At 47.9% G+C, this 23,469-nt stretch overlaps 1 protein-coding gene across 7 annotated transcripts in view; it reads right to left on the bottom strand.

Annotated features, from left to right (window-relative positions):
- The window catches only part of Rreb1 (ras responsive element binding protein 1), a 178,366-nt gene that overhangs the window by 16,720 nt on the left and 138,177 nt on the right, over positions 1-23,469 (bottom strand). For all 7 annotated transcript variants that reach the window (XM_087590542.1, XM_087590544.1, XM_087590543.1 and 4 more), the window contains exons 7-10: positions 16,371-16,515; positions 15,642-15,778; positions 4,339-4,528; positions 204-3,120 (exon numbers count right to left, since the gene is read on the bottom strand). In XM_087590542.1, coding sequence (XP_087446668.1) covers positions 204-3,120; positions 4,339-4,528; positions 15,642-15,778; positions 16,371-16,515 — 3,389 coding nt within the window. The remainder of the gene's footprint in view (positions 1-203; positions 3,121-4,338; positions 4,529-15,641; positions 15,779-16,370; positions 16,516-23,469) is intronic.

The raw sequence follows: 23,469 nt of genomic DNA on the forward strand, positions 1-23,469 counted from the left end.
TTATGCAGAGAGAGGTGAGGGAGCCTATGACCACTGTCACCTGTGTCTGATACATTCATTTACAGATAAGCCTTGGTGGCCAGACCACAGGCACGAAGAAGAAATGAAGCGTGAGAAAAGGGCCCCGAACTCTAGGCCTACCCCTACCCCTCACTCTTTTCTTTCAAGACTCACCATCTGGTGAGCCCTGAGGCCCTTCTTACCAGTGTGTGTAAGCATGTGCCTCTGCAGGGAGCTGGCCCAAGGGAAGACCCGGGGACAGTGGGGACAGTTGATCTTCTGCAGGCAGTTGGCATAGGAGTTCCGCTTTGCTCTCAGCAGCCTGTCCTCCGCAGAGCTGCCTTGCTCCTCCTCAGTGGGCCCGCGGTGGTCTGCAGGGGTTCCAGCCACCTCTTCCTGAGTGTCCTCTGCCGTCTGCAGGAACGGACTGAACTTGTTGGTGTCTGTGGTGGCCAGCATCTTCTCGATGCTGGCAAACTCCCCACTGGAGTCCAGGTCCACAGCACTGCTGTTGGGGAGGGGTCGGTTTCTCATTCCCCTTTTCCTGCCCCTCTTCCTGGATGAGGCAGCCGGCCCTTGTTCAGGAGGCGAGGCTTCCTCGGGGCTGCTGGCTGTAGGGGCTGGGTCAGTGGGTTCTCTCGAGCTTGGGATGTCTGTGGGGCTAGGGGAGGCCTTGGGGATGGAGCCTCCTGGGCTGTCTGTGGCCACAGCGTTACTGCTGGTGCTCGACGGCCCGGGGTCAGCTGCCTTCGTTTTCAGCAGAGTAGGAGCCGAGGACACAGAGGAGATGATCTGCGCAATGGAGGCCAGTGGCGGCAGCTCCTCTGTCATCGCGGGCTTTGGCAAGAGGAGGGGAGGCTTTGGCCGTAAGGGCCGAAGCAAGGACGCGCTGTTCAGGAGGGCGGAGCTGCCCAAGAGGGGAGCATTGCTGATGAGAGCTGAGGAGTAGATGGGGACAGCCAGCTGCACAGAGCCCTGGAGGGGCTGGGTGTGGGGCTCCAGCTTGGCAGCCGTGGTGACGGCCACCACAGTGCCTGCTGGGTTGTCCAGGCTCCCTTTGGGCTCCACAGTCACTGACAAGGTAGGGCAGGGTGGCGGATGGGGAGAGAGCTGCTCAGCTTTCCCAGCTTCTGGTTCTGGTTTCTTGGCGTCGCTGGAAACAACTGTGTCCTTGTCTCCTCTCTTTCCGCTCTTGGGGATGGACAGATCAATGGGCTCCATGGAGCAGTCATAGAGGGCAGAGGAGGAGGAAGAATTCAGCAAGGAGGACATATTTTCCTGCTTCACTTGGACCAGTGCCAGGCCTTTCTGCGAAAAGTCAAGGGGTTCGTTGAAGTCTGTTGCAAAGCTGCTGGCCGGCTCCAACTTGACAGAGATGTGGGAAGGCAGGGGCTGGGTGGGGCTCGAGTGAAGAAAGCCATTTTGGGGCTCCAGGAAAGTGGTGAGGGGCTTGCACTCGGCGAAAGTGACACAGCTGCTCTCTTCTCTGGAAGAGGCCTCTGCGGCCGTGTCTGCGGGGCCAAGGCCGGCGTCGGTGGCCAGCACGTAGCTCTCAATGTCTTTCTCGGGCACGTGCAGGTGCTGCTTGAGGATGTGGTGGATGCAGTTGCGCTTGGCCGCGAAGGCGGCGTTGCATTCCTTGCACTCGAAGGGTTTCCGGCCTTTGTGGCAGCCACCCAGGCCACGGCTGCAGTGCGTGCGCATGTGAATGCGCAGGGCGCGGTAGTGCTTCAGATCCTCACCGCACAGCCTGCACACGGTCTCCGGGGAGCAGAGGGCATCCACCAGCTCAGCCGTGCTGCTGCTCACGTACTGTATGTTCTTCTCAATGTCCTTCCTGGTGGCCTTGAGGTGCTTCTTGCGCAGGTGCCGCTCACAGTTGGCTTTGACGGTGAACGGGTAGTGGCAGATCTTGCAGATGTACGGCCGCTCCCCGCTGTGCGTGCGGAGGTGGCGGATGAGAGCAGCTTTGTCTGCGGCGATGTAGTCACAGATGTTGCACTGGTAGGGCGAGATGCCCAGGTGGGAGCGGACGTGGGCTCGCAGGACTCCAGAGAAGGCAAACACCTGGTTACAGAAGCGGCAGGGGTAGAGCACCTTGCGCATGGCGGGGGTCTTCTTGCCACTGGGGCCTGTCATGATGGCCTTGAGGTCACCTTCTGTTATCTCCTGCTTGATCTTCGCCTCCATGTTTAGGGGCAGCAAGGCCTCAATGATGCTGTCCTGCTCCAGCTGGGCTTTCATCTCGGCCTGGCCTGGTAACTCCACCCCAGGCTGCTGCAGGAAGAGCTGTGTGCTGGTGTTTGGCTGGATCCCGGACTTGGACTGTAGCAGATGGGCACTGGAGACTGCCTCCACAGACCCCTTGAGGAACTTCAGGGACTGTGGCGGAAGGCTAGGGCTGATACAACCCGGGGATGCCTGCTGTGCATTGATGAGAGGAGGGGGTGTGGAGGCAGCTACCACTGTCCGGGGTGCGACCAAGGGCTTTGGCTTCAAGGGAGGCATGTGCTTGAAAATTGCCTGCAGAGGGGTGGCAGGAGCCTTGGAAAGTGGCGGAAGACTGATCTGTGGAGGAGCAGAAGCTGCCATCTTTAGAATCTGCTGGATATCTGCCAGCTCAATGGCCGACTCTCCTGAAATAGGCTTAACCACAATACTACTGTCTGGCTGGATGATGAAGCCCTTCTGGAAGGGCTGCAGGGACAGATGCTTCATATTCTCCTTTGTGGCTGGGAGGACTGTTAGAGAACCACCTAAAGAAGCCGCTTCAAAAGGAGACAGACTCAGCACATTGGTGCAGCCAGGGTCCTGAGGTAGCTGACACTTGAGTGTCTGGAGCTGTATTGTATGGCTGTCGTCTGGCAGGAGCTCCTCAGCAGGTGCAGGCTTCACGTCTTTGGTGTGCTGCAGGCCTAGGAAGGCCAGGAAGACCTTCTGGTCCAAGGTATCAGCAGCCAGGGTCTTAGTCTGGAGCTTCTCCCGTCCCTGATCGGCAGGGATGTGGGTCTGCCTATGCAGGATGAGTGACGACAGCATGGGGAACGCCTTGTCGCAGGTGTCACACACAAAGCGGTGCTGCTCGCTGATGCACCGACGCAGGTTTGTTTCACACCAGGCCTAAGTGGGACCCGCAAGCAAAGCAAGGGGAGAAAGGTGAGGATTTAGACATGACCACGAAGGAGCTGTTTCCACTGACAGAGAGGCAACCTCTGAGTGCAGACCTGAGACCGAATTAAGAAAGTGAGGGAGAGAGCAGGCATCTGGCCTGTAGCCTGTAGGCCACAGGTGCCACCGACAGCCACAGATGCAGTCCAACACAAAATTGTCAACTGGTTTAAACCAGTAACTTTCCTTTTGTTACTCAGCTGCACGGTTCACAAATGTGAACTCTGTAGATAGTGATGTCAAAAGGCCAGGCACACCTCAAAGAAGCCTGCCTATCTGATCAAGGACACCCTCGAGGATGTACCCAAGCAGAGTGAAATAACATAACGATGGAATTGAACCAGGCCTTGGAAACGGAGGAGTGTTGAACTGGGGAGAACTGCCAGTACCTGGCAGACTGAGGCAGGAGGATTGCCAGCTTAAGCAGTACCAGAATAGCTAAGAAGACAAACCAGGGGTCTTCACAAAATGGCTGCTTCCCCGAGGCTGGGGGAGGGGACTTCCATCACCTGGGACGGCTGTGAATGTACACATGCATCAAGTCCACTGCACCTCAGACCAGGTGCATCAAGAACTTATATGTGGATACTCCCTATCTCAAGTTTATATATAGAAAAATTAAACACTAGTTTTGGCAGTTTCTGTATGGGCAGGAAACTAATCAGCTCACTTTTTGTTCAAATCCGCAAGGATCCAAGGGGCTGGAGACACAGCTCAGAAGTAAAGAGGACCTAAGTGTGGGTCCTAGCACCCACATTGGACCACAACCACTTACAACTTCAGCTCTAGGGGATCCAATGCCCTTTTCTGGCCTCCACCATCATCCACACGCATGACATACATTCTCTCTCCTCTCTCTCTCTCTCTCTCTGTCTCTCTCTCTCACACACACACACACTTAAAAAAAATTCAAACCATTTTAACAGAAACTGCTACAAATACCTAGCTGAGACGCAGATAATAAAGATCACGACAGGGTTTTGAGGAGTAGTAAATACACAGCTTTCAATCTCAAGCCTGAAGCCTGGGCAAAAGGTACCTGAGAGGTAGAGTCACACGGAAACTCAGCTAAAATAAAAGAGCATTAATTCCTCTGCCCAAGAAACCCACGAGCTAGGCTGAATTTAATTACAACCCCCATCCGTCCCCGGCACAGGTCTGTGAACATACCTGAGAGATCCGAGGGAACTTCCTACAGGAGAAGTCGGTGAACCCTAGGTCATGGAAGCCAGCAGGAATGGAAGGATTGTTCTGGATAAAAGGCCTTCCCATGGCATCTCTGGGAAGCTGCTTGTGGACAAGCGCATTGTGACGCAGTAGTCCTCGATGTGTGCGGAAGGTGACACAGCAAATGTCACATCTAGGAGAAGAGAGTTAACCATGAGGAGGCAGCCCAGCGTCTCCACCGCTCTGTTAGCTTCATTGCTTCATTTTAGTTGAGAAAAAAAAGTCACCTTGCTAGTGTGCTGCACATAGTCTGATTTTTTCTCCTTGGTTTTTAAAAATAACGTGTTTCTCTGTTTAACAGCTCTGGCTGTCCTGGAAGTCACTAGACAGGCTGGCTTTGAATTCAGGAGATTCACCTCAGTGCTGGGGTTAAAGGCACGTCCCACCTTGGTTTTTTGGCAGATACACTCTAATAATTCTGGATACCAAATCTTTGCAAGTGGTACACATGCATGCATGAAACCATCATCTAAAGTTTGTACAAAGGGAAAGCAGCTGGGACCCTGAAGTCACCATAGCAGGAACCTATCTCCAAAAACAACAACCCCACAACAAACAAAGAAAAAAAAGGAAAGAAATCCAACAAAACACAAAATAGCCTGTGTGGCTGGACATGGTGGCACATGGCACTTGAGAGACACAAAGACAAAACCCCTTTTCAGAAACAAGCAGCTGTCTACACGGCACGAGTGAAATCACATAGCACCCCTGGTTTTTAACAGACATAAGTTAGTTATAGTTTATTGGTGGTAACTGCATTACATTCTTGTTCTACTACCACGATTACCTGGAAAATAACCGCACACTGAACACACACGAATGCAAAGCACTGACTGGGAAGCGGACAGGAGGCTGACAGGTAGTGGTTACCGTGATCTGCACTGAGTGAAATGTCAAATGCTGTAACAATGGTGTTAGAAGCATCCCCTAGTTTGAACTAGCTACAGTGGCTGGGGCTATTCATCAAAATTCCTCATTCACACAGCCCTCGTTGGTATGAGGCAGGGAGGACTGTACACTCAGGTGACCACAGAGAGTTTCATCTACTTATGTAACTCTCTCACTGGAATAAACCCTCTAACAGAGGGTCTTGACACTGTTTTCACAGACAAAGCAACTTGCTACCCTCTATACTACATACTCAGTAATGGAAACTTAGTTGCTCATTCCCTTCTGGAAAGAATGACAATGAAAATCACTCATGTTGCAACGGAGTCTGTGCAGCCCTGTTCATCACTCCCTAGCAGCCACAGAAGTGTCGTCCTGCCTCTCCTCTGTTAGTCTGGAAACATCCCCTAAACAAGACAGAACAACAGGTTCCCATCTGCCACTGGAAACACAACCCTCTTTTTGAGGGAGTCTACTGAGCTTCCAACAGTTCTTACTGAAGTTGGGCTCAGTAGTCCTCCGAGGTGTAGCCAGCCCCCAACCCCCCCCCCCCCGCCTGTGGGTGGGACATGTCCTTGGAGACTTTATACTACAGGAGCCATCCCTGGTCAGAATACAAAGACGGCTGAGGCACAGGTTGGGGACAGTTAAGCAGGACTGTAGCACAGAGACTGCCCTTTAGGCCAGGGTCTATTTTTGGCTGGAACAGGTTCGAGGTCTGAGATCACACTGGTAATACTGACCTCTGAGGCTGAGGAGAGCGAGTCTTTGTCTGGAGACAGGACTCTAGCTTTTAATCTTTTTAGGTCCAAGTGAATTGAACCTGGTTACCAGCCTATCTCCGTACAATATTCTGGTTTAAAAAGATGAGAAATATCAGAATTACATAAGTTGCCCTCTGAATAGATATTGAGAAATTGCTGTTAAGTTTTCTGCATGTGTTAAATGTTCCTTAACATATGTGTAAGAAAGGGAAAAGTATTTTACCTCAACCACTGAGGTGATATTTTATCACTTCAAGTTTCCACAATGAAGGCCTCAGCTGACAGAAGTTAACCCCGGTAGGCTTTGGGACATGGAATACGAAAGGGCTCTTTTCACGCTTTTTTCTGCCTGTACACTTATGAGACTACGAGAACTTCTGGACAGGTGGGGAGGGTTCCAGGAATGAATGGAGTGTTAAACCCAGTGCTCAGAATACCCCATAGCATCCGGCTGCTTGCTCAGGCCTACGACACTGTGTGGATCTCTGTGAACCAGAGAGAAGTTAAGGGGATGGAGAAGACAGAAATTACACTCTGCCTTTCCTGAAAGGTGAGATCAATGGAGGGTAGCAGGAGACCTGGCTGTCACTGGTGCCTCCTGTAAGCATTGCCCCTTGCCAGTCACTAAGCACCCCTACTTCATTTTATAGTTCTTCTTCTAGGTATGTACTCTTGGGTGACCTAGAAGTCTCTGTGTAGAATAGGCTGCACTCGCTCGCTCTCTCTCTCTCTCTCTCTCTCTCTCTCTCTCTCTCTCTCTCTCTCTCTCTCTCATCCCTGAGACACCAAGTTGCTGAGGCGATAGGTACCTTCTGAAAAAGTTTGGAGCAGTGGTTCTCAACCTGTGGGTCACAACCCCTTTGGAAGTCGAATATCAGCTATTCTGCAAATCAGGCATTTATATCACAATTCATAACAGTAGCGAAATTACAATTATGTCATAACAAAATAATTTTACGGTTGGGGGGGGTCACAATTCAAGGAACTGTATTAAAGGGTAGCAGCATTAGGAAAGCTGAGAATCACTGAATCTCACAAGCAAGCTGCTTGGAATGGCAGATAAAGAACAAAAATCAAATAACCCAAACCCCCACACAGTCCCCAAACTTAACCCTTCAAGTAAGCCAAACCCCACTGTATTCCACCAAATGCAACCACCTCCAGTAAGCTGAGCTCCCAGCATAACCCCCATGAAGCAAAACAATGCACTGTGAGGCTGGGATACCCGCAGAGGATCGTGGGCCTCTGCCTCACACTCTGTACCTGTTGACAGACCTTATATAAAGCCGGGGAGGAAAACTCTCGCCAGTAAGGCCCTTTATCAGGGACAGGGGTTTAGCAGCCATCCCCAGGCTGGGAAGCATGGCTTTGCAACCTTGTTTCTAAGTGCCTGAAGGACAAGGGAGGTCACTGCAACAGTGGAGACTGTGGCAGCAGGAAGGGCCTGCGTCTGGTGCTGTTCTCAGGGTATCCATAGACCTGGCTTGGGTTTGTCACTCTTCATTAAGGATACAGCTGTTGGCTGGGTGGTCCTGGGACTGTCAGCCTCAACCCGGGTTTGTGGGACATCTCAACCCTGCCAGGAGAATGATTGCAAGATGCTGAGAAGGGACAGAAACACACTCAGAGTCACAGTGCATAGAGGGGCGAGCTGAGGGATCTTTCATTTTGTAACCGATGCTGATGACCTGCCAGGGAGAACTGTTACACACCAGACTGGCTGGCTTTTGATTTTCTGGCAGTAGAAAAGGCCCTATGCTGGAAACCAACATTGCTGTCAGTAAAATAAATGTACTCAGGGAATGTGAATCTTTTTTGTGAAACCCAAAGAAACTATAAGAACTCATACTTCTTTCGAAAAACAGAATCATCTTCTCAAAATCACATTGAAATAGGTTATTCCCACGGTGGTGGGGTTGGGGGGGGAGGGGATTTCTGTGGAAAAACTGCTAACAGGCAGTTTAAGGAGACGCACGGAACACAGGGATGAACACAGGCAGGCAGGCTCACCATACTGACTGCTAAAGCATGGTGCTCAAGACGCAACTTACTGTGTAACCCAAGGCAGAACACAGGCACTGACTCACTTAGAAAGCCCCCGAATTAGCAGCACCACACTAGCCGGTCTAGTGAAGATGGTGAGGTTTTGAATTTGGCATGCTCGGGCAGGGCCCAGCCTTCTTCCCAGTCTCTCAATCTGGGGGTCCAACCTCAGCAGGGAGGAGAGGCGGGGCTCTCACAGAATCTTAATGGTGGGAGGGGGGGAGCTGCCGGCAGCTGCTTATCTCCTCTCTCCTAGCCTCCCTTAGTACCACTTGCAGTATCACTGATGGGCACTGGGTAGGTGTGAAGCACAGACAGGGACGTCTGTAGGCGGGGGTTCCGTGGACTGCAAACTCCTCCTAGCAGCAGGCAGGATAATAAGCAAAGTTCTGATTGTACCTGTTAATATGTGAAGTCATAAAACGTTGAATGGGGGTGCCGGAAAACTATGATCACAGACAACCCGAAATATGAGCTTAGAGAAGTGTGTTTTTCAGTTGTCAAGGTCACGGGGAAGCACTGTCACAGTGAGAACTGGTCCTATAGGCTGGGAGCATAGCTGAGTGTAGGGCAGTTGCTTGCCATGTGTAAAAAACCTGGGTTCAATTCCCAGACATATAAAACAAATTCCTGAACCCCTGTATCCACAGTCCCCACCCCTTTTCTTCCAAGTACCATCGTATTGGAGCTGTGGCTTTTGCCAGGTCCACCTCAGCCTCAAGCCATCAAACTACAGAAGAGAAGACCTCGACAGCTAGCACTCAACCTGCTCTCGGAAATGAGTGGGCCAGCCAGATCCACCAAGTCAAGGAACAGAGCCGAGGTTTTGTCCTTCCGGTTCTTAGAAGAAACCTGATGTGACAGGCAGTGTTGCAGTTCATACCCAAATCCAGTTCATCCTAAAGTTCAGTCAAAGTTTTAAAAACCACTGAAGCTGAGTACGATGGTGCACACTTGTAGTCCCAAGTACTGGGGTGTGTGTGTGTGTGTGTGTGTGTGTGTGTGTGTGTGTGTGTGTGTGTGTGTGTGTGTGGTGTGTGTGTGTGTGTGTGTGTGTGTGTGTGTGTGTGTGTGTGTGTGTGTGTGTGTGTGTGTGTGTGTGTGTGTGTGTGTGTGTGTGTGTGTGTGTGTGTGTGTGTGTGTGTGTGTGTGTGTGTAGGCAGGAGGAGAGCAGGAGCTCAAGGCCAGCTGCAGCTACAAATCAAGTTAGAAGCCAAGCCATCTGAAACGAAATTGCTAACTGCTGCATGCCACGTGCCTAATTAGGAAGGGAACTGAGATATCTCTCCCTTTGACGGCAAGCATCCTCGTTAAAAGGCATCTTTCTTTCATTTTCTTTTCTCTTTCTAAAAGAAAACAGTGAGGCTAAGGTAGAAATGGAGTGGGGTATCATATGGTGTTCACTATAGGGACCCAAGCATCTAGCCAAAAGTAGTTAAAAAAATAAAAATAAAAAATAAAATAAAAAAATAAAAAAGGATGGTATTTTTTTTCTTTGTCAACTTTGTAGCTAAGTGGCATTGGGGTGTGATTCTCAGTATCTGCTACACGTCTGGTGACCGTAATGTTCTAGAGAAAGATAAAAATCCTGAAGTCAGCAGGAAGAGTTTCAAAAAAGTAACCCAAAGAGGTAGGCACTCAGATGTCCCTCAAGGCCTCTTGTGCAGTCCCAGCAAGTACACTTTTGGGGCAGTGGGCTCTAGGTGTTAGCCTGTGTGCCCAAAACAGCAGCACTCAGGAGGCTGCAGCAAGAGGATTCTGGAAATTTGACCGAGTATGGGCTATAGGGCAAGACCCTGTCTCAAAACAAAACAGTAACCCCAAACAAACAACACCTCTCTCCGATTAAAAGGAGGGCTGCAGAGCTGTCTCAGTGGTCAGGAGGTGGTGCTGTTCTTATAGAGGAACTAAGTTTAATTCCCAGCAACCACCCAGGCAGCTTAGTCTAGCTCCAGGGGAGCCAACACCCTTACTCTCCGTAGGAACTCATACTCATGTACGTACATAGAACCATAAATAAAATAAATCTTGGAAAACAAAAAAGGAACTTGGGCATAGAAGTCCACACTTTTAACCCTGTAACTGAGGCAGAGGCAGGCAGATCTCCGAAAGTTCAAGGCCAGTTGGTCTACATAGCAAGTTCTATGATAGGCAGGGCTACATAGAGAGATCCTGTCTCAAACAAACAAACAAGGGAAGTTGGGGTAGTAGAGGAGTAGACAGATGCCCTCCCTCCTCTTAAACATAAAGAGCTAACTTGAAAAAAATTCACAACCCAAAAGATATTTTCAAAAGACTACAGTGAAAATATCAAAATTAAGGATTTTTTTTTTTTTTTTACAATTGCAGATTTCGCCAACATCCTACAGAAAAAGAAGTGTGGTTCTCTTATCACAAGGCATCAAGTCCCTCCACACTGCTAAAACTGCCTGTTTTTTTAGCATAGTCTGTAAAAGTTACAACACTCTCAGAAGGCAGGACTCAGACTCCATTTAAATAGCTGTTTAATGCCCTAAACTTTACAAAGGCAAAGCAAGATAAAAATGGCTCTTTATGACAATAGAGAGCAAAGGACAAATGTTTTCTGTCAAGTACACAGTACTTGGGAGAAGATGTTTTGGAATCTGACTCTCCTGTGTTACTGGAATGGGATAGCCAAGAAAGACAAGAAAGGCAAACTGTTAACAGTTCCGTTGGAGGGCTTAAAATACTAAGAAGAAACAGTAGGCCAGGGAGACCACTCAGTATGACAACCCCCCAACCCCAGCACCTACATAAAAGCTGGGTGTGATGTCAATTTTCAAACACGTGAAAGCATGTTACCTCCACCCCCAAACAACACATCCTAAGCAGCGGTATCAGAACAAAAAACTCAGTTTCCATTATAGTTGCAGGCCTAGATCACTCTCCTTCATACTCACAAATGGTCAAATCTATTTTCCAGATGGGGAAACCAAACCTCTGTTTGCCTGAGGTCACAGAGGTGCCAGGCAGCAAACTGGGACAGTGCTGTCTGTAACCGCCTTTGCTCAGAGAGGACTGTCGTTGGCTCATGTCCCATCCTCAATGCCTGGCTGGGCACTTTTCCTGACACTGACAACTCTCTGTTCCCCACAAGTGCAGTGAGCGGAACCTATGAATACCTGCTGGACAGGGGACCCAGCCTGATCTCCGAGACACCCGATTCCTGGCTCATTACAGAGTTTTGATGGCCATTCCTTTTAAAAAGGGATTTCATGGTTCATTTTTCCTGCTTTGTCCCCAGAGGCCAAGCGGAGTAAGTGTAAACAATACCTTCTCTAAGAGAGCCCCACCCCACCCAGACATTCCTCTTCTCTCAGCCGACCCTCGGGCCCATCCTGGGGCAGAGAACTGACGTCCACAGCTGCAGTAATCTCGCCCAGTTGTTGTGAGCAGCGATGCTGGCCTTTGACAGAGTCCTGGCTGGGTAACTTCCCCTTGTTACATCCTAGGAGCATGCCCAGGCTGTCCACCAACCAGCATGTGGTAAAGCAGAGGAGGCTAAGGGGCTCATAGGACACAGGAATAGAAGGCCCTAAAGCCAGGTTAACCTGGTCCTTGTTTTGCTCGTGAGTGGTGAGGAGGCTGTGAAAGATCTGACTAAGAGGCCTCCAATTGCCAGGCCAGGGAGGTCCTCTCCCTTTGAGTCTCTGTCCTCCACTCCCAGCTCCCACATGGCTGGTCCTGGGACCTCTGGAATCTTAATAACGACTCTAATACTCTATTCACCTTTGCCTGGTGTTTAGTACGTTGAGGATATGTGGGTCAGTGGCACTAAGAGTCTCAGTGTCTCTCAGCAGGTGTTGGTGAGTAATGGAGGAAGATGAATATTCCTCCAAATACTCAAGATACAGACGAGAGCCTCCTGGTATATATGGATGGTTCACCAAATGGCCCCATAGCCAGGATGCACAGCAAGGGAGTGGCCGGCCTGCAGCTTGCTCTGGCTTCCCCTCAGAGGCCTGGGTGCCTGCCAAAGATCCTGCTAGCTTCCTATAACCTATTTCCTGACTGATTTGAGGATACTGCCTTAAACTTTAAACTACCCCAAGATCAATGCTGTGGCATTGTGGGAAGGAAGGAAGAAGAGTGCCACAATATCCAATGTCAGATCTAAAGCTCTTAGTTATGGCGTCTTTCATTCATGGCTCTAAACTTGACTCCTTTTTTCTAACCAGCCCCTGGGTCCTACCTCAGACATCCCTGTTTTACTCAAGACCGGTCAAATGCCTCACATTGTCACAATGAGGACTCAATTATTTGTTGGATATATTTTAACTAAAATAACATTAAAATTACTTATTACCCACTTTCCTTTAATCAAGGAGCCACCTAAGATTATACAATAACTCGGACCAAGTTTGCTTTCCTTCATCAACACGGTGACTATCCAGCCACACAGCTCGTTCTCGGGAAGGCTTTGCTGGCCCCTGGCTTGGGACTGGCTTCCATGAAGGAGTATGACTGTGCAATAGCACAGACTTCATTTACTGAACATAAGACGGAGAGAAAGTAAAAGCGTACGGCTAATAGTTGTGTAATGATTGTGAGTATAGAATATAGGATGCATTCTGTTTTGACCTAAATGAACTTAATCAGCACTTACTTTTGTTTTTGTTTAACTTTTTCTGTGGGGAGGTGCAGATCGAATCCCAGGCCTCGCAAACACTGAGCATGTATGTGTTCCACCCTGAGGTGACACTGCCAATCCACTTTTCACTTTAAAGATGCAACTAGACTTCAAGTGATACGTGAGTCACGTTGTTCTGAAGACACTGTTTGCCCACACACCGCTCTGGTTCACTATGTTCCCAGTGGTGTGGCCTGTCACTCTGCTCGGCCCTAACAACAAAGCAAGGCAGTCAGCGCCAGCCTTCCTTCCCTCTCTGCACTGCCCCTCACCTTCCGTTCTGAAGGCCACGGCCCAGGGTGTTCTAGTCAGCTCTCTGCTCTGCCCTATCCCCCTTTGCCCAGGAGCCGACAGAGGGGTCATAACCAACCTTAAGACAGTAATCTTTACAGTGGTGGCGGCGTTGTGTCTTCCTTTTGCTCAATGCCAGAATTTCATTATTTTGAAACTCGGCAGAGTGCAGGAGAAAAGACACAGCATATATACGAGTTCGGATTGCCAACACTTTCTTAAGGAACACGGGCACCTTGCCAACTTGGGTCGGAGGGGAGGGAGTGGGACGAGGGCAGACAAAAGAAGCCAACAGCTGTTTTAAGTTACAGACTCTGGTTCTAAACTGGTAGCATCCCACTGTGGCTCTACTGCCTTTGGGATTTGAAAATGGGGTTGGTGTCTATTTTAGTTCTGGGTTAACAAGCAGTCTCTCCCATCAGCTACTGTCATGGTACCACCCTGGCTAGGCCCCTACCGGCCTGTGTCTGGCCCCAAGGCTTCCTCTGGTAGTAGGGAAAAGGGGAATTAACTATGTTCTATAATCAACTCCTTTTGGTTTTCAAAAGCCAGCCCCATCTGGCCTCACAATAGTTACTAGATAAAGCCATGAAGCTGGGGCTGGTCTGTTCTCTGCGCTCGCATGACACCAAGCTACCCTTTCTTAGGGGCTAACCATGCTGGCTGGTTGGTGGAATGAAAGACTGCCTAAAGGGGCTAAGTCCATCCAGCGCTAAGCAACCTCTTCAGCCAACCCCTCCCCAAATGGTGTCGTCATTAAATAGATGAGGAAACCTACTAGGTTAACTGGACAGGACAGCAAAGGTTCAACCTCTGAGATGATCTGTACACCATGGCCAAGACAGCTCTGTCCATTATGGATTCATGTCTAATGGGATTCCTACCCCAGCATTTCAGAAAGGGACACCTGGTCTTCCCTGTCACTGTCACACGGCGTTGCACAGACTCAGGTGCCTAGAAATCTCTCAAGTGTCAGGTTACTTTCCTGTATGGTGGGATTACAATGGAATCTGATCACAAATTAAAATACAAAGTGAGATAAAACAGACACAGGGGCATTGAATTCGTGGCTGCATGGTTGGAAGAATCAAGGACCTTCTGTGCTGTTCTGATCTCGTCACCACTCTTTGACAGGCTTATGTCATCTACTGCTCACTGTTTACCTCAGAGATGCTGTAGGGAATGAGACTGTGAAGTTAAGTTCCTGGCCAGGCATGGCGGTGCATGCCTTTAATCCTAGTACTCTGGGGGAAGGGGGCAGATTTCTGTGTATGTGAGGCCAGCCTAGTCTACATAGTGAGTTCCAGGACAGCTGAGGATATACAGAGAGATCTTGTCTCAACAAACAAATGATTTCTGATTTTTTTTAGGATCAGTGGTCAGTGACAAGAGGAATAGCTATTTCTTGGTAGATAAAAGTTCGGAGAAACATTTTAGAATTGGAGAGGACTGGGACAGAATACAGGCATTAGTGATCTTGTACTATTTCAGTGTGAATTGGGAAACCAGAGGTGCGGATGCAGTTGGTGGCAGTCACAAGTGAGCAGAGACAGGTTTGGGTGTAGGACAGTTAGCACGTTCCTGGGATCTTTCTGGATTGGGACCTCTCCTCCTCACAGAAAAGAGGAGGAATCCCACTGGACACTGGCCGGCCCATCAGCCACTGTCTTCATTCAGACTGCAAAGTTTCGTCCAGGCACTTTACAGCATTTCCATGCTTCACACTTTAACCTCTACAAAAGTTCTTCCTCCCATTCCATAAGGGAATCCAGGCAAACAGATCCCCAAATCCTGCACTCCCAAGATGTCCTCTAAACGTATGACAACATGGGAGCCTGCCCTCTGCAGTTAGATGAGCCTTTAGCTCCATGCTCCCAGAGGTCCCCATGTGGCCCTCTGCCTTTAATAAGGCTTAAAATAGACGGAACACACAGACGGAACACATAACTGCAGCAGTTCTGCAGGGAAAAGTTCTACCCCCATTCGTACACCAAGAATACAGGACGTTTTTTTCTGGCTGATGATTTACCAGAGAAGTCAGACACAGACAGAGGAGTGTTTCTCTGTCTAACACTACTGGAAAAAAAATCATACCACTGCCTCTGGAAGCCGAGGATCAGAAATACGGTTGATAAGACCAACAGAGGCTAAAGAAGCAGACCAAGCGCTTATACTGAGTAACAGGCCTTGCATGCCCAGAACTCTTACCCACAATGCTTCAGGCTTCCTCACTCTACATCTAGTACAGTTTAAGCATTTCTAAGCGCTTGGTACATGTCAGTGCTGTGCTGGGAACATGGTATTATGCACAGACTAAATCTATAAGACCATTATCGTGTGCAGCAAACAATCATTTGGGTTGCCAACACCTTTTGCAAAGGGTATATGTCTGTTATACAACAGCGGCCTGCCACAGGAGATCGCCAATGCCTGGAGACTTAGTGATTGCTCAAGGGGCCCCAGGAAGAGCAAAGGGGCAAAGAGAACACAGCCCACAGTTGCAGCCATCTTTGCTCACAATCCACCTTTTTTCACCAATGTCACTGGGAACTAGCTTAGCTGCTGCAGCCCACACTGGTCATAGTTTCCCAGAACACATTTTCTCCTACCTCAATGGGTTATCTGAATGAGTCTCCATGTGGGTCTCCAGTCCATACTTGCAAACAAACTCCTTGAAACACACCGGGCAGTGAAAGGTTTCATCGGCCATCTTGTCCAAGCCACTGGACTGCCCGTCTTCAACCGTCTTAGGAGAAAGCACAGAGCAGCATTAACAGGGAGGCTCCCACACAGGTCTGCTTTAGAAGAAAGGCTAACACTAGTCTAGAAAGTTCCAAGAGTACATTCTTCACTCAGTACCAAGGTCTGACTACCCATCCATCCATCCATTCACCCACCCACCCCACCATCCATCCACCCACTCTATCAGGGAGCACTTCTACTACACATCGACCCATTTCCCCACCCATTTCTCAGTCCTCGAATCTAATTAACAAGGACTTAGGGGCATCTACTGTCTCCAGAGCATTAGGAATAAACACAAGGACAAAAGGAGTCTCTAATGCTGATAAAGCTTCCACTTCAGATACACAGAAAATGTAAAAAGCATGTGAACAACTCTGGGAATTCATCATTATCTATGCACTACATGGGGCTTCTAAAGAGAAAGCACATATAGGTGCTTTCCCGGAAACTTTGCAAAAAACAGTTCAGGGAAACACAGGTCAAAGGGCTCAGGACTGATCTCCTCCAAGTCTCCACACTGTGATAATGAAGGCTAGAGATATTTCTGCCAAAAGCCACGCAATGGAGCACACAGTGCAACAAACTCAGAGAACCTTTTTAGCTGGTCCTGGGTCTTCTCTTTCTGACTCGGCATCGTGACTCAGTTTCCTTTTGGAGGACAACCGCCTACGCTTCAGAGGGGACGGAGGGGCTGCAGCTGTAGTACTGTTGGTATCCTTCTCATGAATCTTCATATGTCTAGAAGAAGAACACACAGAAGATGTGATCTCACAACTACACACAAACCCCAGGCTTTTTTTCAATATCACTCATCATTATCGTTCTCAAGTGTTGGGGGTGGAGCTCACTCCTCATACCCTCTAGACACGTGCTCTTTCACTGAGGACCACCCTCAGTGTAGACTCTGAAACTTCCCTAGTTAAGAGCATCATTTCTGGGGTTGGGGATTTAGCTCAGTGGTAGAGCGCTTGCCTAGGAAGCCCAAGGCCCTGGGTTCGGGTCCCCAGCTCCGGAAAAAAAAGAACCCCCCCCCCAAAAAAAAAAAAAAAAAGATCATTTCTACAGTGCCTTTGGTCTTTGTAAAACGTCAGCATCTCCTTGAATCTCTCTCTCCAAGCTCTTGCAAGCATAGCCCAGAAGTCTTACTCAATGTCCTGCTTTGTATTGGAAAACATTCACAAACTTAACTGGCATCAATAAAAGGGAAGCAAACTATCAGGCAATTGCCTGTACTTGGGCACGAAGCTTACTTCAGGTCATGCGGGTCTACTTTGTAACAACTCCCAGGTTCTTAAATCATGCCACTAGGTCATATACCAAGCCTCAGTTGTGAACTAGCCCCTAGAAACTACCTTCCAGCTAACTATTGTACTGCCATTTTCTTTCTGCCTGTGGAAGCATCTAGGGCTGTCAAATTCGAAGAGCACTGACAGAGCACATAGCCAGAGTGCTTGAGACCTATGTGGAACAATAACAGACGATGAAACCATCCAGACAGCACAGTGAGTGCATTGTATGCTGTAATTCCTGTTAGCTACAGAACTAGGGTATACACAAGAAGCAACGTAAGTAGTATATCCAGTCCCAAAGGGATGTCTGATGAGTGACCCCACGTATGTCACTTATTTTATGAAGTTTTAAAGCAACACTCTCAGGAAAGTTCCTAAGACTTACATACAAGAATGGCATTGGATCTCAAAAAGAAAAAAAGTTCTTATTTTATAACATAGAAGAGTTTCACTTTGCTAATGACCACCACCACTACCATCAGGATAGAGGCCAAACTGCAGGATGTAGGAAATACAGATGTAGGTTTTCATAAATAATTATGTTAAAGGATGACTTTACTTGAGATCTCCAAATCCTTCCGCATCCTGGCTGCCGAGGGCTGAAGACAGAACGGGGGCTTTGTGGGTACTACGTAAGCAGTCGATACCGCCGAGAACTCCCCAGATGGCAAGCAGTTGTTCCCACAGTTCATTTTCATGGTGCTGGAGGTGAAGCTAGGGCCTTGCACATGCTAGCAAGTGCTCTACAGTGGAACTTTACCCACATCTGTTCATTTTTTTTTTCCCCCTGTTTCTTTTTAAGACAGGGCCTCACTGTCTCCGGCTGCTCTCTCACTCTGCAGTCCATACAGTCCTTGAATTTGTGATCCTTTTGCTTCAGTCTCCAGAGTTAGCTGGGATTATATGCCGGCACCATTAGGCCAAGTTCAAAGAAGTTCGTAAAAGTGGAAAAAAACATTTCTCATGCTCTGTCCCCTCACTCTGAAAAGCAGCTTAGCCCATGCTTCTCATAGGTTCTCACAAGGAGACAGGCTGAGTGTGAAAAGGCCAGGCGGTCTGTGACTCAGTGGTGGGACACATGAAGGTTGAATGAGCCAGTGATTCGAGGTGGTGAGGCTGCCTTTTCTTACACTTAGCCCCCGCCCTACAGCAACAGGAGCCCCTTTCCTATAAGGGTATAGCTGGGATGCTGCAGAGTGTCAGCGATCATTCTTTCTACCTCGTACTTATACTCTGGAATTAGAGCCCCTCTACACTGCAGCACACAGACATCTGTTGAAAGGTTGCTGAAGAGACCCCTGGCTTTTGAGGACAGAACAGAGGCTGTGGGGAAAGAGGGCCCAAGCTCTAACTCTTGTTCTTTTTGTAGGAATTAATGTGAATAGGCAGAACGATCTAAAATAACCAGTAGGAGAAAAGAGGCAAAACTCACAGGCAATCAGGCCATGCTCCCATAATCCCTTGCTTAGACTCTGAGGGGAGGATGCGTCATTACTTAGTCCCTGGCTATCTTAAGCCGTAAGAAAGTGAAAAGGTACAAATAGCTCTGTTCTAAGTACCACACTGATTGTGATTCAAGGAAACTATCCCTTGTTTTCGCTGCTTCTAAGACTGGGTCACACTTGTGTGGCTATGTCTGGGCTGGACTTCACCATTTAAACAAGTTAGCCTTGAACTCAAGAGATATACACTACACTGAGTTTTTTGGACCATTATGCCTGGCTAAACCGTCTCTTTTTAATATCAACATTTATAGGTGGAAAAGGGCAAACCGGTAGATTTCTTTTTGATGTTTGTTGGATGATCCACCTTAATTTAAGAAATGTTAAGCTTTGAAAAAATAATCTAGCATTTGAAAAGCTTATTCGTAAGGGAGATCAGTCTGGTCTGATACCCAAAGATGGTAAAGTACTAGAAACTAGATAATGACGGCTATAAGCACTGGCCCATTACTGGTTGTACATTGCTAATCCTGATACAAACACACATGGAAATACAAGGGCTTCATGAGAGAAACTGTTTTCACGGCAGACAGAAAGGAGGGCCTGGACCCAGCATGTAGTGAGGGGGTCATGAGAACACTTTTTATCTGACTGTGTCCATTCTACCGATGGAATAGTTTTGGTGCAAATGAGCCATGGTCTCCCGGTCAGAATGAGCTACAGTGTAACCAATAGGACTTCACCGTCTTCCTACTAAGCAAGAGAGCTTCTAAAGACCATGTGAGGCAGTGCGTTCCGTGCTGGATCCCCTGCTGGAAACTCAGGACCATAAGCTTGGCACTTCTTTACTGGTTTCTTGTGGTGCAAGGCACAATAGCGAATATCAAGCTGCTGGCAAATATATTCCAACAGGACATGGAGGATGGTGAGGGGCCCAGAGGTCAGGCACAGAATACTCCCTATCTCCAGTCTCAGTGGAGGACTGCAGAACCTTCTTACTATCTCACACCTTCAACTGCACCAGCACTAAAGGCACAGAGCAGGGGCGGCAGGTCAAAGCAGGGGCTCTGTGGCACACAAAGGCTGGAAAGACAAAGCAGTTCATTCGACTCTCACAGTCCTGCTGGGACCTTGGAGTCAAAGCCCACGTACAGTTCTCATATAAGGTGAGACCTCTGGTTGCTGGCTACAGTATGGGGGAGTTCCCAATCTGTCCTGCTAGCCCTGTAATATGGATAGTGGCAGGAGAACTCGAGATCAAATCAGTCACCAGTCAAAGAGCTTTAGAAAAGTCTCCCCTGGCTCTGCCTCCCTAACCTCCAGAGGCAGGAATGACAATTCCTGCTGTACACATCCTTCCAAAGGCTCACTGGACATGGGTGGGTCACCTCAGTGAGCCAGTACTGGCCTTTTCCTATCAGCTTGGCATAGCAGCAAGGACGGGTGGAGAAGACAAAACTCTTATAGCCTGTCCTTAAAAGGCCAGAGTCCATTTGCTTCCTAGATTTTATCTAATGTCCTTGTACCCCAAACCAGTGAAGGTCCAAGAGGCCTGAGCTCAATGGCATGGTCCCCAGCTGCACACACAGAACATGAGTCTCCCTCCGTCTAAGCAGATCTCGGTGTGCATCCTCCAGTTTCACCTACATGCTTCCGGCCACAAGGATTTCCCTACCTTCACCAGCCGTTCTCAATGGAAAGCTCTGTCTGGGCCACACCAGCCTGGGGTTCCTCTCTTGCTCTAAGTGGCCGTTTGTGCTCAGAGGAAACACAGGGATGGTTTACATTGTTTCCCACAGGATAGCTCTTCAAACAGCACAGGAGGATTAGAGCATGCCACCTTTCCAAGTTCTATTCATAACTAGAACACTGCAGCCCGCCAAACACTGCATGCAAGTCTGAGGAGTCATTAGGTCCCTAGCTGATCTCAAGGACATGTGCTAATCAGCAACCATTACCACACTGGATCCAGCAAACACAAATTTAAATGAGCACATTCTCGGAGTCCAGAGCACGTGACTGACACATGGACCAATAAGATGACAAAGAGTAGGCTAATTTGCTTCTGCTAAGCAAGAGCTCACCTGACACACTCATTCCCAGCTTGTTGTGAACTAAGACACCTAAGAGTCCTTTAATCAACAACAAGCCCTCTCTGCTCTTCCCTTGAGCAATTTTCATTGACATTTTTTCATTTTCTTGATTGACAAAGACGATGGTCTCACGACACAGCGTTACTTGAAGAGGAAAAATTGATCATCTTTTTGAGAAGTGGCTGAGTATCACAGACCAGAACTTTAAATACACATACATTCATGACTCTAACTGCACTGACTGTTCTTGTTGAGAACGTGTGTGTGTGTGTGTGTGTGTGTGTGTGTGTGTGTGTGTGTGTGTGTGTGTGTGTAGGTGCAGGTGGGACAGCACACATGTTATAATCAGAGGAGAACCTGGAAGATTGGTCTTCGCCTTCTACCACAATCAATGCAAGGTCTCTCCTTGCTCATTGCTGTGTCTGTCTGACCAGCTAACCTGTGAGCATCTAGAAGTTCTCCTGTCTCAACCTATCTTCTGGTAGAGGCGTGATGGGAAGATATGCTTAAAAGGCACTAACAGCCTGAGTTTTATCTGGAAACTCACCTAGTACAAGAACCCATTCTCTCTCTCTCTCTCTCTCTCTCTCTCTCTCTCTCTCTCACACACACACACACACACACACACACACACACACACACACACACACAGAGAGCACAAATGTGGAAGTAGGGTGCACACTGTACCTAGTGCATGATGCCTGCTGAGGCTATCTTCCTATAATTGAGATGGTTGCCTCAGACTAGAGTCTTAGTACTATTGTGTGCTAGAAACACCATCTTTCCTTCTCCTCTTCCTGCTATTCATTCTTTACACAGGACAAGCATAGTTTCTAAAACATATGATATCATCATAATCTCTTGTCTTAGGATTTCTATTGCTGTGACAAAAACACCGTGACCAAAAAGCAAGTTGTGAAGGAAAGGGTTTATTCTGCTTATACTTCCTGATCATAGTCCTTCATTGGAGGAAGTCAGGACAGGAACTCAAGCAGGCTGAAACCTGGAGACATGAGCTGATGCAGAGGCCATGGAGGGTGCTGCTTACTGGCTCGCTTCCCAGGGCTTGCTCTGCCTGCTTTCTTAAAAAACTCAAGACACCAACCCACGGATGCTACTGCCCACAATGGGCTGGGCCCTCTCCCATTGATCACTAATTAAGAAAATGCCTTACAGATGGATCTCATGGAGGCACTTTCTCAACTGGTGCTCCTTCCTCTCTGGTGAGTCTGCACTTGTGTCAAGTTGACACATAAAACCAGTCTGAAAATCTTTCCTGCTTAAATTTTTCTGAATCTGTAATTATTCTTAGATTAGATGTGACGTTCACCTACTTCCTGAGGCTCAAAGGTGAGCATCCTAGCCTTTTCATCCAAGGCTCTTAAAAGAAGTTTAGCACACCCAGAGCACTCTAAACTCAAGTAAGCTTCTGCCTTGGTGGCCTGGGCATTTCCACACCTTCTGCCTAGGAAGAGGTACTCCAGGGCTTCCAGGGTCTGCCCTCAGCTACCTAGGTTTTATATCATGCAATTCCTCCCAGAAGGTCTTAAGGTTCTACATGCTACCTCTGTAGATGTTCAAGCTTACTACCCAGCCTTACTTCCTTTATAACGCACAGAAGAAACCAAAGCTATCGTATATTCAATTTGATCCTTGGCTATCAAACGAAAGTGAGTCCTGCGACTAAAAGACTGTTTCCTTTTAGTCTCTGAACTATCCCCCATACAGCATAAAGAAGGACTATCCCCCTCATGGCTGCAGGGACGAAGAAACAAGAGTATCACTGTGACAACCTCCTGTGAGTTCCAGGATAGTATAATTGACCTGACTAACACATATTGTAAACGGACTTGATATTTGGTTGTTGAGTATAGATAGTCTGTACCACATACATTTTAATGGAAACTTTTCCCTGCTACTGGAACTAATTAAACAGTTCAAAATAGTGCCTCTACTTCAAAGAGGTTAATGTACAGCCAAAGTATACTTCTGGATTGCATAAAGTTCTAGAATTATCCTTTGGAGGTTAAATACATTAACAGTAGCAGTCCTGCCTCACTGTGATCTGAACAGGCAATTTAGTTAACCTTTTTAAAATCAGAAATGTTCTCCTCCAAAGCACAGTAAAATCTTTTAGTCCTTTCTTTGCACTGTGGACAGGTTTGGGTAACTGTCTTGGCTATCAAGTTGTAGGAGAGGGTATCAATCCTCTCACGCTCAGATGTTTGAGAAATGGAGAATAAGTCTAGATTGTGTACCCAAAGCATCTTTCCAAACTTTTTTTTAACCCATTGTGTGGATCTGTGTCTACGTGTGTTGGCATGTGTGTGGCACTGGTACTTGTAGGAGCCGGCTCTCCTAACTTGTGGGTCTTATTGACAGGAACATCTATCCTCTGAACCATCTTTTTGAACCCTAGATTAATTTTTATTTTTAACAGCTTTGAATTTGAGGGTAATTTACTAATTTTTCAACTCAAAGCTTCCTTCTTTATAGAGCTGGGGAAAGCTTGCTGATTAAAGGCACTTGTTACAGGTCCCAGTTTTAATTTCCAACATCTATATAGCTACTCAAAACGACTAGTAACTTCAGTTCCAGCAGACCTAAGCCCTTGTCCGGCTTTCAAATAACATAACACGTAATAAACATGTAGGTAAAACACTCATACACAAAAAATAAAAAATGACTTCCTCTTATAAATGTAATTGTTCTGGTTTCTAAAACTTGAGGTTCTTTTTATCAATTGACTGACTACAGTACAGAGGATGAAACCCAGAGCACGCTAGGCAAGCACTCTGTGGATGAGATGATCATTGAGGAGGGTGAGCGATCCTACAGAATACCTCTGACATCAGTGGTAAATCACAG

This window comes from Rattus norvegicus, chromosome 17, assembly GCF_021556685.1.
Source record: "Rattus norvegicus strain SHRSP/BbbUtx chromosome 17, alternate assembly SHRSP_T2T, whole genome shotgun sequence".
In the NCBI taxonomy this organism is placed as follows: Eukaryota; Metazoa; Chordata; class Mammalia; order Rodentia; family Muridae; genus Rattus; species Rattus norvegicus.